Source organism: Antennarius striatus, chromosome 14, assembly GCF_040054535.1.
Source record: "Antennarius striatus isolate MH-2024 chromosome 14, ASM4005453v1, whole genome shotgun sequence".
Taxonomy (NCBI): domain Eukaryota; kingdom Metazoa; phylum Chordata; class Actinopteri; order Lophiiformes; family Antennariidae; genus Antennarius; species Antennarius striatus.
In genome coordinates this window covers 4,861,592-4,877,544 of record NC_090789.1, presented here as the reverse complement: position 1 = coordinate 4,877,544, position 15,953 = coordinate 4,861,592, and the positions used below count along the sequence as shown (strand labels likewise).

Here is a 15,953-nt window from a genome sequence, read left to right as displayed (position 1 = left end):
CTTTCCTGTCAACAACAACCTCATAAAAAAAAGCATGCATTAAATGATATGTTTGGGGAAACACCTTGGCAGAAGGAATGAAGACGAGAAAAAGAGTCCTGGGACACAATAACAATAATTTACAACTTAAATTCATTATTCTGTGTTGTGTAGTAGAATGTGTCCACATTATATTCCTTATAAATAGATTATAATAAGATATTTCCAGAGGGTTAATATTGTTATATATGTCAGTGGTCTTAAAATTGCTCTGAACTAGCTGGAGTATTTTGGTACCTATAATATTTTAGTGCTGCCACCTTCTGGTGGACCTTCATACTGCTACCCGAAAAAATCATCAACATTTAAGGACCAATCTAAACCGAAAGATAAAATATAATCTGTGAATGATTGTCCAGTGATGTTAAATAAAAGCTGATTTTCTTAATGGGAATTGGAAATGTGAAAACTTTATTAGTTTTGCTGTTCCTGTGTGCAATCATCATATTGCAAGAACACGACCTTTTGAAAAACACGGTATGAAAACTGACACAGGTCTCCGGGAAGCAGCGTCAGACGTCATCTCTTCAGTAGATCAGTCAAGACTGTCTTCTGTGTGTCCTTGATTCAATACGATAATGTCCTCTTTTTAATACAAACTGATTTTCTCCCTCTAATGCGGGCCATTCCCTCTCCTGCATTCACACATTCTGTAGGCGCATATGTAGAAAATACCTGTAAACAGACAGAGAAGTACTTACTGACCCTGAATCATTAAGACTAAATATGTATATCGATAGTAAATACAAAGCCAAATATAATGTGGTTGTTGCTACTGCTGAATTATAATGAAGGATGTCTGGGCAAAGGCTGACCTTTGACCTTTGTCCCTCCTTTCTCACCTGCAAAGAAGTTCATGAGCATGGCCACCCAGCCCAGAATGTAGGACCAGGAGAAGCGCCAGTCACCGAAACGTCTCCCCAGGAAGTTGATCGTCACTCCGGTATAGATGGCCATTCCCAGCAGAACAAAGAAAGCTGAGTAGGAGATAGAGAGAGGCCCGTCAGTCATGTGCAGCTGAGATTACGTGAACGTCTGTCTGTCAGTGTAGAAGAAAAGAGACTCACTGGACACAAAAAACATGATTCCTGCCACAAAGGAGCGGTTGAACCTTTCAAAGGAGGAGAAGTGAGAAAACGACATGATGCCAGCGATGATGCCCGCGAAACACGACATCCCTGACAGGATCATGAAGGCTCTGGTCGCATTCCAGTAAGCTGGATGGAAACACATAGAAGTCATTACATATCATGTCCTATGAATGGCTAGAAAAGAACTGTAGAATCCATGTTTTTCACAACATTTTTAGAAAAAGTAAGTCTCTCTCAAGGTCATACAGATCTTGATCAGTCTTACCTATGCTGTCAGTCTGCATGTAGCACTTGTTGGACATGCAGTACCTCCACAGACCCTGGTGGGCATAGTTTCCAGAGAGGCGGTACTGCATCCAGTAATCTGTCGCAGTGGAGACCACCAAGAGGATATTGCCCACAATAGCACAGAAAAGGCCCCCTCCCATGAAGCTGTACATCTTGAGCTGAGATAACGGGGCCTCTTTAGAGCAACTACAAGGTGGAGAGGAGAAAATATATATATATCAGAAGTTATATGTTCTGAAACAGGTGTTCAATTCAAGTTTCATCGTTCATTTATTAGATGCTGATGTTCACACACTTCACATTTTACAGACGTGCTTTCCCAAAATCTGCAATTTAAGATGCTACAACTATGATTAACTAAATAAACAATTAAATGTGCGTTTGCAATACAGAATGTGTAGAATGTCAAAATATCTATCCATTAAAATATATTGGGACTCAGCATTTTAAAGAAATTCTACCACCAATTCAAGAAGGGATGAAATACAGAAAAGGGTTGACATGGACACGTGAAGTAGAGGAAAGCTATAACCCACTCATTTGTTAAAAGAAAGCAGAGTCTATTCAAACATGCCGGATATAATCTATCCTTTAGCCGATATATCCCTAAAGTTAAACCGGTACAAAGACAATCCACAGTAAAAGCTGTTATGTTACAGTTTTCTGTAACGTAACATTACATTTATATATCATTGCACCATCATTTGTTCAGCAGCAACTGGTGAGGTTTTGTCTAATTCTTTCAATCCAGTCATGAGAAATAAAACATTTTTGCTCAAGGAGATTTCCCTCCCTGAAAAGGTTCTTAAATTTGATGTCTTACCTGGTTTCTGGACGTGCAGCCTCTGTATTGCCCACCTGTCTGAGGTAAAGATAGAAACGGGTGGAAGGGAGAAGAGAGAGCGAGAGCTGTTGCTCACTTCAGCTAAAGAGAGAGAGTCACAGACAATACCACGACTACAAAAGTTGTGCACTCGTTTTTTTCTGTCGATGGAAGCAAAATCTTCTGTCTCCCTGTATAGAACGTGTTTGAATGAGGGCCACAGCGCATGTGACTCTATACATTTGCGTGTGCGTCTGTGTGGTGATTGAGGGGCCCGGAAGAAGGGTGGTGGTCCATATTTTTGGGGGGTGTTTTGTTTGTTTGTAAATGGTACGCTCTGGATCTGGGGATATGCATAGGTATGCACACTGTCTGTGTCAATGTGACATGCTGAAGCCCACACTTTTCTTTCAGTGCTGTCACGCTGTGGCGGCGGAGGGACACATATAGAGGGAGCGCCGTGTGACATTTAGTACCTCTCTCTCTCTGCTCTGACACTGTCTGCACTAAAATCAAATACATGCTTGACCATTTTCACACAAAACAAATAAATATTCTAAAATGGCTTGAAAGTGTGATTTGCAAAAACAAAAAAACATATAGAACATGAAATACCGTGCATATTTAATGTTTATAAATTGAAGACAATTACCATAGTGTGAATCAGAGTGCTTTGATGGATTGTTTGTGCATGGGTGTATGCAGGCTATCTGATGCAATGCTTTAGTCGCTCGTTCTGTGAGACTGAATAAAAGGTCAGATACTGTAGGCAGCGACTGCCCAATGGAAATTCAGTCATTATCTACCCACCGCCACGCTGATCAAAAAGTCAGATGACGTTTCTTGGTCTGCAGAACTTTTGCTGGAGTTACTCTACATAACCTAGCAGCGGTGCAGCATTGTTCAAACAACTGAAGAAGACGAGGACCTCCATAAGGTTTACACACATAATCAAAATTAACAGAAGCCCTGACATCTAAAATTAAAAGCGTGCACAGGGACACCGTTTGATCAATTTGAAATGAATGAGGTTTCAATAGATAGACAGACAGACAGACAGACACAGACAGACAGACAGACAGACAGACAGACAGACAGACAGACAGACAGACAGACAGACAGACAGACAGACAGACAGACAGACACATACATACATACATACATACATACATACATACATACATACATACATACATACATACATACATACATACATACATACATACATACATACATACATACATACATACATACATACATACATACATACATACAGTAGATATACAGTATTTTATTGATCCCACTGGGAAGTTCACAATGTCAACCTGAATTACAAAGAAAACTGACAGCTAAAAAAAACAGCCAAGATGCTCTGTTCCATTAAATCATTTAGCAGAGTTGAAATGACCTTTTCAAGCGCCTAAGAAAAATTATTATTCAGAACGCACTCAAAACACAAATAAGAGTTATTTTTTTAATAACTGTAATCTGGAAAGTTTTCAGTGTTCAGAGATCTTTTAAAATAAAAGGACCAAGAATAACATGCACCCATTTTCTATAATTACTAATTCCTTGCAGTGTTGTAGGGGGGAAGAGAATTCGCCCTTGTGTCAGGGTTGAAGATTCATTGAAGGCCCTGACATAGAGAGACACAACCTGAACAGACTCACAACAATGACCTATGTCGAGTCAATCCTCCACCTATGTTGCAATTTTGGGGGAAATAGGAGGAATCCAGAGCACCCAGAATGAGCCCATGTTTAACACAGGATAATTTACTATAAAATAGCAATATATTTTAAGTAAATTATTAGAATTAGACCAACCACATTTATACTTTGTATTCCCAGATAAAGTCAAGGGACAAATGGATTCTATAATAAGTTGGTTTGTGTTGAAAGTAAGGTTTAGATTTTTAAATTTAGAATAGATGATCCAACAACTTTCTTTTCAGAGAAAATTAGTTCATGTTGTTTGCCGTTTATATTGAAGCAAAATAAATGTCATTTTTGGAGACAGATCTTAGATGCAAGTTTTTCTTTAAAAAAAATCTATTTATAAAGTGAGGTATTTTATTTTTCTGCCTATATTCCAGACATAGGAAGTCCTCGAATCGTTCTGGAAAAAGGTTTGACCTCTTATGACCCGGAAGCTGACGCCAAACCCGAGCTGTTCCATCGGCGGAGTAAAGATGGCTGACCAAGGCGCCGCAGATCTTGGTAATAACAACAATAATAAACCAGAAACGTCGGAGGGAACTATTATAAAGGTCACAGTAAAAACTCCTAAAGACAAAGAAGAAATCGCCATCGCGGAGGATGCCTCTGTTACGCAGGTTTGTTGATTTCGCAAGAGGGGAGCTGGCTAGTGTGGTTCAGCGCCGTGATCCAACGTCATGCTTCTGCCTACAACTTCAGCTAGGAAGCTAGTTAGCTGTGTTAGCATTAGTGTAGCCTCTCATACCGGCTAACTAATAGTACGTGAAAGCAACGAGTTTGTGCGTATTAAAAGTTCTGCCGTTAGGGTCATCATCTGAATGGTGTTGTTAACGTTGTTGATAGACTATAGAGACACACAACTATGTATTCTAGTTCTGGTTGGCTAGCCGGTTAGCCGACTAGCGCTAACGTTCAACGTTTAGCCAGTTAGCCTCAGCCTGCTGAGCTGGGCTGTTAGCTAAGTATGTAGCCAAACAAGTGTCAGCTGACGGGGCTTCGGTTTAGCTGTGGCCACCGCTGCTTGCCACAATGGCCTGATGGAACGGAAGAACTAGTTTGTGAGGAGTATCGACCCCAGTGGCTTTCATTTTCTGTTCATTTAGCTTGAATGCTAATGCTGCTATCCCTCTAGAACGTTCTTACTGCTCCCACTGAGTCACTCAGCTTTCAAGGGAATACATTATTCTCAGACCGGCCGTTGACTTGACGACGTGCTGCTGTAAAATCATTACGCGATCCATGTAGTCAGGAACAAATCATTATTTGTTTAGCATTGCGTGTCATCGCAGCAAGCTTTTTGTCATTACTGTGTATTCTCGATTTGCCGGGGGTTTTTTTTTTCTCCCCCCGTGGTTGTATGGGCTTCGTTGTTCATTCGTTTCACGTTTAGACACCAATTAATTTCTCATGTCCGTGTCTGTGTTGTTGTATGAACCCATTTCACGTGTAGTGGAGTAAAATAGCTAAAGTGGAGACTTGAATAACAGCATTCATTGGTTTATTTCCTTTTTTTTTTAAGCCCTTAGCTTCCAGTTATGCAATCAAGACTGTAATTAAAGTAGCCAGTTATTTAAAATCAATAAATCTTCTGTAGAACAACAACGTTGGACAAAAACAATCAATTTTCTTAAGAGCAACAAATGATAACTACATCTGAACCGAGGCCGAATCTTTTGATTTATTGATTTAAAATAAAATGTGTCTTCAGTTTAAATCAACTTATTTCATGCGAAAAGAAACTGTAGAAATTGTTATAAACAGGATAATCCTTTCATTTCAATACCTTGTTATCATATCCTGCATCACTATTAGCTATGTGTTCATAGTAGCACTACAGGTGGTTGGTTGCAGTGCTGTGTCAACATTCTTCTTTACACTAACCATGTAACAAGAGAGCGGCTTCCCTCAGAATGAAGGAAGCCGTTATTTTACCGGTTTTGCAGACTTGGAGCATTGTATAAGCTAAGTTAAAAGGATTTTAATGGAAACTAGAGTTTAAGGACCCCTGCTTGGGTGTAAATCATCCCATTAATTATGTAATCTTTTTTTAAATCTATTTTGCTTTTTATATTTCAGTTTAAAGAAGAGATCTCGAGGCGATTCAAAGCCAAACAGGACCAGTTGGTTCTCATCTTTGCAGGGAAGATTTTGAAGGATGGTGACAGCCTCAGCCAGCATGGTATCAAGGATGGCCTGACAGTTCACCTAGTCATAAAGACAGCACACAAGTAAGGCTACATCTTTACGCAACTGATGCCAGCAGGTCTGCCAGAAGGATTAATGTTTCTTGCAATACAGTCCTGTCTAAAAATTCATAGGATCACATTAGTTTTTATTGTGTGCAAGACATATTGATTAACTCGTGGCTCTACAAATGATCCCAATAGGGCTGGAGATGGTGGTAGCACCTCTGCCTCTAGCTCCACCTCCGCTCCAGCAGGCACGACCACCACCACCCCTACTCCAGGCGCCAACCCATCTTCCTCAGCAGGCTCGCCCAGCACTACTGCACCACCCACACAGACACCCAACATATTGAGTGAGTACGACTGTGCGTCTGCTTATGTACTAGCAAAACCCCTTAATGAGTGAAACACTGCCAAGATGATATGTTTATTCATTTTATTGATGTTAATTGATGATAATTTCTTATTTGTTTTCCACTCAGCTGGCTTTGGTGACCTGGCTGGTCTGGCTGGACTCGGCATGGGCTCTGCTAACTTCATGGAACTGCAGCAGCAGATGCAGAGGCAGCTCATGTCAAACCCGGAGATGCTTTCTCAAATCATGGAGAACCCGCTGGTGCAGAACATGATGTCCAACCCAGACCTTATGAGACAGATGATCATGGCCAACCCTCAGATGCAGCAGCTGATGGAACGCAACCCAGAGATTTCACACATGCTCAACAACCCCGAGCTCATGAGACAGGTAGATGAACAGGAGAGGAACTGAATGTCACGTAGAGATCTGCTTAACTGTAGCTCAGGCTTGGTAGATTTCCACTGCACTTGTTCTGTTGATTCAGGATTTACCAGCTGTTTATAACTTGAAAAATACTGATTTACCTCTCCTCCTTTACTTTAACTTCCCAGACAATGGAACTGGCCCGGAACCCAGCTATGATGCAGGAAATGATGCGAAACCAGGACCGAGCTCTGAGCAATTTGGAAAGTATCCCTGGGGGTTACAATGCCTTGCGAAGGATGTACACCGACATCCAAGAACCCATATTCAGTGCTGCCAGGGAACAGGTATCTGAAAGGAATATTTACATCCAAATCTTCTTTTTGTGTGCTACATTAATCCTTGTGTTCACGCAATCCTTTGTCATTGTCATGATTTAAAACGTGTCTAATTTCTTTCTCTGTAGTTTGGTAGCAACCCTTTCTCAGCTCTAGGTGGCACTTCTGAGTCTGGAGTTCAGCCATCACGGACAGAGAACAGAGAGCCCCTGCCAAATCCATGGGGGCCGCCGAATTCTTCTAACGCCTCTGAGAGTGGAGGGAGCACCACGGGAAGCACTAGCACACCTGGAACCACCAATCCTAGCGTGTCCAACCCTCTCGGCATCAATGCTGGCAGTCTTGGTAACGGTAAGACGAAGCATAGTGTTATAGTCAACACGAGCTCATGCTCATTATTTTCTCATTTTGTGCTATAAATACATGTTCATAAATAAACTCGTGTCACTTCTGTGCATTGAAGGCATGTTCAACAGCCCGGGCATGCAGAGTTTACTGCAGCAGATTTCAGAGAACCCTCAGCTGATGCAGAACATGCTGTCTGCTCCCTACATGCGAAGTATGATGCAGTCACTGTCTCAAAACCCAGAGTTGGCCTCCCAGGTACGAAACAGATTATGAGTTTGCTTTAAAATTATTCGACGCTCGAATTCAATACCAGGTGTGGAATTCATTGATAAATATTGAAGTCTACAGTTTGCAATGAAATTAAAAAGTAGGATCCAGCCAGGCATGCTGTGCACGAGGCCAGTAAACCCAGGTATTTAGTGAATGCTCAACAGAAGGGATTGTCGGTTAAGCTCACTTGCTGCATATTGTAAGAAAGAATAAGACTCAATGCTCTGATTTATTCACTTTTTATAAACTGCTCTTTTGGATGGCATACCAGAATAACCTTACAACAGAATGCTGCACAAACATTGACAAGAAAGTGTCTCCAACTTTAAAACCTTTGGTCACGTAAAATGTTAATATCAGTTCTGGTGACTGAGCAGATGAGGACTAGCCCATGATCTTGACTATTTTTTTTCTCTCTGCACCAGGTTTTGATGAATAACCCCTTGTTTGCTGGAAACCCACAGCTGCAGGAACAGTTCAGATCTCAGTTGCCCATCTTTTTGCAGCAGGTACCACATATGTTTCCGTTTGATAACACAAGTCTTAGTTTTTCCTCGCTAAATGTGACACGATGAAATACCAAAGTCGGATGTTGACTTAGAGGTTGATTCAATGCTGTACTCTCCGATCGGTTACAGATGCAGAACCCAGAAGCCCTGTCGGTGATGACCAATCCCAGGGCCATGCAAGCTCTAATGCAAATTCAACAGGGTCTTCAGACACTGCAGACAGAAGCGCCGGGCCTCATGCCCAGGTCTGTTCTCGCAGACGGGTGTACAAGTATAGTATTTTACTAATGAAAGCAGTTGTTTTAAACTCGTTCTTTCCCTTGGCTTAGTTTGATGTCAGGTGGAGTTCCTGGCATGCCCACGGGTGGAGTTCCTGGTATGCCTACTGGTGGAGTTCCCGGCATGCCCACAGGAGGAGGAATGCCCACAGAGAATCCAGCTTCCTCACCCAGCAGTGCAGGACCGAGTGCCGCCCAGCAGCAGCTGATGCAACAGATGCTCCAAATGTTTGCTGGAGGAGGAGGTGGAGGAGGAAGTGCAACGGTACAGACATGCACTGATATTACAATTCTCCGCACCTGAATGAATTTGTCTCCTTTGCAGACGTCTAATAATTTCCGCCTTGTAGACCCAGACCCCAGAGGTGCGGTTCCAGTCCCAGCTGGATCAGCTGAGCGCCATGGGCTTCATCAACCATGAGGCCAACCTGCAGGCCCTCATTGCTACTGGAGGAGACATCAACGCGGCTATCGAGAGACTCCTGGGCTCACAGCCCTCATAAAGACATCCAGTACATAATGACACACTGACATGCACACATACATGACTCATGAACCCACCCAACATCTGCAGAGAACCAAGATTAAAGTGTATTTCCCCCAAACTTAACAGAGGAATCTTGAACAGGATGTTATACCCCTCATTCTACAGCTGTTCTCAGATCATTCCCTAGTCCCCATACGTTATTTTTTTGGTATCACCCAACCAGATTTCTGTCTCAGACTGCTGTCGTAGAGCCGGACTAAACCATTCTCACCTTGATTAGGTGTTCTGGTGCAGAAATAAATGAGAACGTCTCGAAAAGGGATTCCCAGTTATTCCTTTATTCAACGTTTTTGTCACCTTAAGTCCCGTTTCATAACAGAGGGTAAAGTCATGCAATTGGCTGTTGGCTGCCTCATACACGACCTGTACGAGGCAGTTTGTTTGCGGATAACTAGCAAAACCATGCAGGATTTATTTTTTCTCTGATAATCAGACAGTAATCCTGAACAAGTTCAGGAGGATATCTTACCCATACAGATCTTCATTCCCTCCCCCTCCCCTGTTCTTAGCATTCTCCATGAATAGTTGTTTTTGCCCAACATGTCACTATTTATTGCGGGCATTTCAGAAAATGATGCCCTCCACACTTCCCTAATTTTCCATTCCAAATAAAAGTGGCCACTGGAGTGTACACAGTGTCTTTCCCTTTAGAGGCACAACAGCTGTGCCTTCTGCCCCCCCCCTGCCCTGTGAAGCATTGTTGGGAAATTACGCTGCCCATCCAGTCAGTTAATAAGAAACCACCCCGTGAATTCCGCACAGCATCATCCAGAACTGTAACCGTAATCAAATGTCACATAGTAGCGGCTCCAAAGCAGTGGGCGCTGTTTAAAATGAATATGAATGAAACAAACATGCTTTCTTTTTCTTTTAATATGATTATTCTTTTTATCCTATTTTTTCTTTTTCTTTTTTTTTTTTTTGAGGTGCAGTTTAGTCCCTAGAGATAATTCTGATTTGTCTCGAACGAATTAAAATGAAGATCATCAAAGCGAAATGATAAAGTAAAATCGATTGACTTTACAAATGTTATGCTATGTTGGCACTATACATTTCCTAAAATCAGAGTCTAGGGTTTTTTTGTTTTTTTTTTCCTTTTTGAAATCTCAAACATTGTAGTTGTGGTAACCTTGGCAACTGCTTCTTTAGCTGCTTTGTCTGTTCACCTCAGCTGAAAAAAGAAAATCCATCTCCAAATTGATCATGTTGAAACTAACTTTTAACAGTACTGTTCTAAAAAAAAATAAAATATGGTTCAAAACAGTTGACAACCTGTGTCACTTCATTTCAGGCTTGCGTAAGACGATGTTTTACATTCATAATTCATTTCATTCATTTCCTGCCCTTGAAGTCGTGATACTAGGAATGGATAAAAGTTCTGTTCAACTTCTCTGACATTGAATGCTACGATGCAAGTTAAAAGCGTATGTGGTCACAATGTTCACATTGAAGGGGTACGTTAAGCTTCTTTTTGGGTAAAATTCGACAAAACTATTTGTGTTTAACATAGAAACAAACAGAATTTGCTTTTTTTTGCGACTGCGTTAATATTTTATTTGAAAATGTAAAAGTATACCTGCCCCAATCCGTGTCTGCCCACATCCCTCCAGGCCTCAGACAAATGGATTAAGGTTTTGTCGTCAGGTAGACAGAAGCACCTGTCAGGTGAGCTTTAATGTCATACAAATGAACCTGAGTTACAGAGTGAAAGGAGAGCAGAGACGAAGGTGGAGTCGACTACCCACAGGTAGTTCTACCTGTTACACCTGCTCTCTACCCTCCCCTTCCTCCTCCTCCTCAGCCAGTCATCCATTGTCAACCACTGAGGGATCCAAAGGACACGGGACTCTGGCCCTGCCCTCAGTGAGCAGTTTCCCCGACCCACAGATGAAGACGGAAGCGTGCCATTGGAGCTAAACCTGTTCTCTCTTCTTCCTCCATTTGTAATTTAACTCTCTCTCCACACGGGAGGGAGAGGAAGAGGAGGGAGTTTTTATTTTTAAACTGATTTAAAGTGCCTTCGGGATATTTACCGGGGACTGGAATGGGGTCTGATGAGCCATACAATTTTGTCTACAAAGGTGAGGTTGTGTTTATTGAAGCTGTGATTGTGTGAGTAGAGACAAAAAGAAGGTGAAAGGTGTGTTACCTCCATGGACGTCAATATCAGTTTGGGTTGAATCTGTTCCAATTTAATTACTGATTAAGTAGGAACTGTCAACTTTCTGTCTGTTTGATCATAAATATTTGACCTCTGACCTGTTGAATGTGAGCTTAATTCACCAAGAATACTTTTAGTTGACCAAGTGTCTTTTTTAAATTTTTTTTACCTGACTTAAATGAAGCAGATATGACTCCATTCCATTCATTCCAAAGAATGTCAGATCTGCCACATTTCTGTGATGTCACAGCGAGTGTGACAGAAAGTCTTCGCATGTCTGTGGAGATAAATCCTGTCAGATTCTGTGTAACAACTTGTAGTTTTGACCCTTTAACTTGTGTTTCTGTGAGTTTGTGAGATATAAAACAAATTTGAGGTTGACTTACTGTTTATGCTGAACGAGTTCGGGCTTCTTTGTCTGCTCAGTGGTGTTGATTGGGGAATCTGGCGTGGGAAAGAGCAACCTCCTATCTCGTTTCACCAAGAATGAGTTCAATCACGACAGTCGCACCACCATCGGTGTGGAGTTCAGCACGCGGACCGTTCAGATGGACACCTTCACCATCAAGGCTCAGATCTGGGACACGGCTGGGCTGGAGCGCTACAGGGCCATCACCTCAGCGTGGGTACACACATAGTAGAGTAATGCTGGTGTGTGATTAACGTGTGAAGCAAACCGAGTGTCAGGACATGTAATTAACAAGCAAACTTCATTCATCTCAACATGGAGGGAAGATCCCACTCACGAGTGTTTGGTTTGCTCTTGTTTTGAAACGACAGATATTACAGGGGAGCAGTCGGTGCTCTCTTAGTGTATGACATTAGCAAACACCTGACCTATGAGAGTGCAGAGCGGTGGTTGAAGGAGCTCTACGACCATGCAGACCCTAACATCGTGGTGATGTTGGTGGGAAACAAGCAGGACCTTGAGAAGCTCCGGACCGTGCCCACAGAGGAGGCCAAGGACTTTGCAGGTTGTTTGAGTCGAATTGTTTTTGTTAATCCCCTCCAGAATCCTCGCACCAACTCTGGTGAGTGTGAAAAGTCTACTTAACACACAGCTGTCATTTCTGTCTTTGCTCTGATCTCACGGAACAACCAGAGAAGAGAGAACTCTTGTTCATGGAGACGTCGGCGTTGGACTCAACCAATGTTGAAGCTGCTTTCAATGAAGTACTCGCAGGTAGAGTAAATCAATCGGTTCAAACGTCATCCGCTGGTGTGAGCTTGTCGAATTACTTTTTTATTTGCCTTTGCTATCTGCAGCCATCCAACGAAAGGTGGCCAGCAAACAGGTGACCCGTGGATCCATCAGTGCGATCACTCTGTCCAACAACATCGGGCCCACCACTGAGGTGCAGGAGAACAAGAAGAAATGCTGCAGTAACTTCTAACAGTCTGTGAAGACCTTGTTTAATCTAGTTACGCTTGACTGTCCTTCAAATTTAAGCATGACATCATTCACTAAGTTTGAAGATGGAAGTACCTGCTTGTCACTTGAGCATTGGATGTGGAAATGTGGAAATGTGCAAAAGATCTCTGTATATGATTCAAAAATAATGAAGAATCAAGAAATGTGCCTTGTCAAAAAATCAAAATATCTAAATCTAAAATGCTTTCAGTGGCAAATGAACTGCTTTTTGCCCCTTTACAAAATCTTAACATTTTAAATCGTTGTTGTGAAGATGTGTTACTTTTATGAATGAATGCACTGGTATTCCTTTGAAATGAAATATTTATATTATTTTGCCTGCATGTAACAACAGGACACAGGTATACTGTATCAAATTTTCTCAAGCAAAATCTTTGCCGCAGTAAAAGTAGAGAAGCTTTTATTACTTCAGATCCGAAGACTTGATGATGCAGAAGTTGTGTCCATTTTGACCTGTAGGTGGCAGCACTGATGCAATGAGTTCACTTGCAGCATCACTAAAGCGCACTGTGGTGCATTTATCCCTGTCATTTCTCTACTAACTCATTCTCCTGTCTCATCACACATGCTGTATACTTACTGTGTCTCTCTGTGTGTATGCAGATGACACCCAGGATGTGAATGTAATTGGACAGGCTCATACAGCACAACAGAGACAAAATAAACCACACCATAAACCACACCGGCGGTATAGTTAATGACATTCTGGACAGATATCTCTGGCTTGCAGATGTGACTCTGGAGCCCTTGACTGTGGTATGAGTGTGTGGTGTCTCATCCTCAGTCATACATCATTTTGTCACCGTGAAACGACTGCAAGTGCTTTTATTAAGTTTTTCTTATTAAAACACGACAGGGAGGACTGTGCACCAGCTGGTAAATGTTTAATAATTTCTTGTGAATAAGGATGTTTTTATAGGTTGAGTAAAAGAATCTGGTGCAATAATCCACAGAGACTGAGCAGGGTGAAAGCCTGGTCATGATATCTGTAAATCTCCCTCTGTCCCGAGCCTTGGGGGTGAGGGTTATCCCTGCAAAGATGATGAAATTTGAAAAAAATACAAAATCTCTAAAGGCAGTTTTGATTTTATTCTGACACTTTATGGATTCTAACAAATTCCTCCTTGCTTTAATGGTAAAGCACTCAAAGGCGTTGGAAATGCTCAGGCTTACTGTACATGTGGTAGTTGATACCTGCATGCTATAGCTGACATGTGTAGGCCCCTATAGGTTGAAGCCATGAGCGTTATGGGACCTCTGACCCCAGCGTCCAGGGGTTTGTTATTTACGAGACCTCTCCTCTCCATACAGCGCTTTGTGAGGAATCCCGTCCTGAGAGTTTACCGTTACAACGCGACATCTGTCTGGGTTTAATTATGACCTTTATGCTCTTATGATCTCTGAACCTTTGGAAAATCAATCGTTTCTAAAGACTCATGGAATCCATCTTCTCCATCGCCTCGCTCTTTCTCAAATTTCCTGATTTATCTTCTAACCCTGTTCCATCCTCTGTACACCACTTGTTTATTTCTACTCTTTATTTCTTTTTCCTGTGTTTGTGTTAAAGCAGAAGCCTGTTTCAGACTCTTACTTCTATTCACACACACACATGCGCGCGCAAAAACATTCACAATCTCTTCTCTTATGTTCTTCTTTGTTTGAAATTGAACAACAAAAATCTGCCAGATTCAGAATAATCACAGTGCACACGCACTAAATGTTTTTTTGTTGTTGTTGTTGAGTTGCTTTTAATGTGGAAAATATGTTGCTCCAAATTATATAAAATCAAGACAAACTCTATTTTTAGAAGCTTTTTGGTAATAATATTGTAGCTAGGCTTGTCAAAAACGTTCTCAACCCATCAATTTTAAGATTTGTTGTACACTTTGTGTAAGTCCCATCCCAAAAGTGTGTGTGTATGTGTGTGATTTCCATATCTGAGGACATCAACACATAAATAGAATCAAAGTCAACGCACACTGATTACCATGGTGATGTGGCGACCAATCAAAGGGAGAGGTGAGTGTATGTGTGTGTGGGGGGGGGGGAGTGGGGGGTGGCTCTGCGCTCTGTGAGGCGGATTACTGCCTGGAAGTGACCGCAGACAAAATGTGGAGTGTGTGTGTGTGTGTGTTTGTGTGTGTGTTCATCCCTCATGCCTCAACACCTGAGCTGTTTTCTCTCATCTCGGGCTGTAATGACAGTAAAATGTGCATTAAACAGTTTCCATCACTGCTGGTGCGCCTTTTACGCGCGTTCCTGACTCCAGCTCATCGTCCGTGAACTCACCTAAAAGCCTCTAATGACGGAACGGAGCCGGCTGCGGTTGGGCGTGTGCACCCTACCGGGGTCATAAGACTCCTTTCCAGATTGCGTTTGTTGCCAACGACAGAGTCAAGAGCCTCGGCATCGATTTACCAAACATAATATTGCATACCTCAGTTGCCATGACAGCCGCTGTGTTTGTCTGAGGGAGCCTGTGAGGCTAAACAGCTGCAGGTGTAAAATGACACAGCAAGCAAGCCATTATTTGAATGCTGCTTTCAGCTGAAACCTGAGAGCAGAAACAGTGTGAAACAGGAATGTCATCACATCAAGTCAACTTTCCGCTCGGTGTGCGTTAATGTTGAAGTGATGACATCTGGGCAGCGGCATGTAGATCATGTTTTATACTTGTGTTTGCGTGAAAGCCTCTCTTATCCAGTCACAGCGCCTGATTTATTGCCAAATATACAAATCTGCAATTGTGATTTCACACCTCGGGACGTCACCTGATTGAAACTGGAATAGGCAAAACCCAGAAATTCTGGAAATAAGCGGCTCCAAGAGGAACTTTTTTAGTTGCAGCTTCTTAAGAAGGGAGAAATAAAGCCAATAATGTCACCCGACCTGTAAAAGTGCTCTGCTCTTCCTCAGAGGAAAGCAAAAATATCTGGCGAATCAGTATACGAGAAAAAAAAAAAGGGGGGACACTAAATAGAGTTTATGAGCAGATCTTTCCTTGAGTACACTTTTCTCCTCTTCAGGATTTATTCCATGCGGCTCTTGGATGGAAGTGAATCCAGGAGACTTGTCCTCAGGATGTTTTTTTTTTTTTCTTCATGCCACCGTCTCGTCATTTCTCCTCATTCAAATCAGAAATGTGTTCAACGGTAAATTCTCTTTAGCTCAAGCACACTAAGGAGGCGTCTGTACTTTTATGTT

The 15,953-nt window shown here is 42.0% G+C and overlaps 3 protein-coding genes across 3 annotated transcripts; 2 read left to right on the top strand and 1 right to left on the bottom strand.

Moving 5' to 3' along the window:
* Positions 1 to 433: 433 nt before the first annotated feature.
* Positions 434 to 2,475, bottom strand: LOC137607643 (lens fiber membrane intrinsic protein-like). The gene is made up of 5 exons (XM_068333546.1): positions 2,242 to 2,475; positions 1,396 to 1,604; positions 1,107 to 1,256; positions 882 to 1,016; positions 434 to 714 (listed from the first exon to the last, which is right to left on the bottom strand). Exons 2-5 carry the CDS (start codon positions 1,568 to 1,570, stop codon positions 653 to 655), a joined length of 522 nt encoding a protein of 173 aa, XP_068189647.1. The 5' UTR covers positions 1,571 to 1,604; positions 2,242 to 2,475; the 3' UTR covers positions 434 to 652.
* Positions 2,476 to 4,418: 1,943 nt separating this feature from the next.
* Positions 4,419 to 10,419, top strand: ubqln4 (ubiquilin 4). The gene is made up of 11 exons (XM_068333234.1): positions 4,419 to 4,576; positions 6,036 to 6,187; positions 6,347 to 6,498; positions 6,628 to 6,890; positions 7,055 to 7,213; positions 7,333 to 7,555; positions 7,668 to 7,807; positions 8,248 to 8,331; positions 8,461 to 8,576; positions 8,661 to 8,874; positions 8,960 to 10,419. Exons 1-11 carry the CDS (start codon positions 4,433 to 4,435, stop codon positions 9,110 to 9,112), a joined length of 1,800 nt encoding a protein of 599 aa, XP_068189335.1. The 5' UTR covers positions 4,419 to 4,432; the 3' UTR covers positions 9,113 to 10,419.
* A 151-nt stretch (positions 10,420 to 10,570) lies between these two features.
* Positions 10,571 to 14,756, top strand: LOC137607447 (ras-related protein Rab-11B-like). The gene is made up of 5 exons (XM_068333235.1): positions 10,571 to 11,237; positions 11,744 to 11,939; positions 12,098 to 12,291; positions 12,420 to 12,500; positions 12,584 to 14,756. The coding sequence occupies exons 1-5, from the start codon at positions 11,201 to 11,203 to the stop codon at positions 12,709 to 12,711; spliced, it is 636 nt and encodes a 211-aa protein (XP_068189336.1). The 5' UTR covers positions 10,571 to 11,200; the 3' UTR covers positions 12,712 to 14,756.
* The last annotated feature ends 1,197 nt before the right edge of the window (positions 14,757 to 15,953 follow it).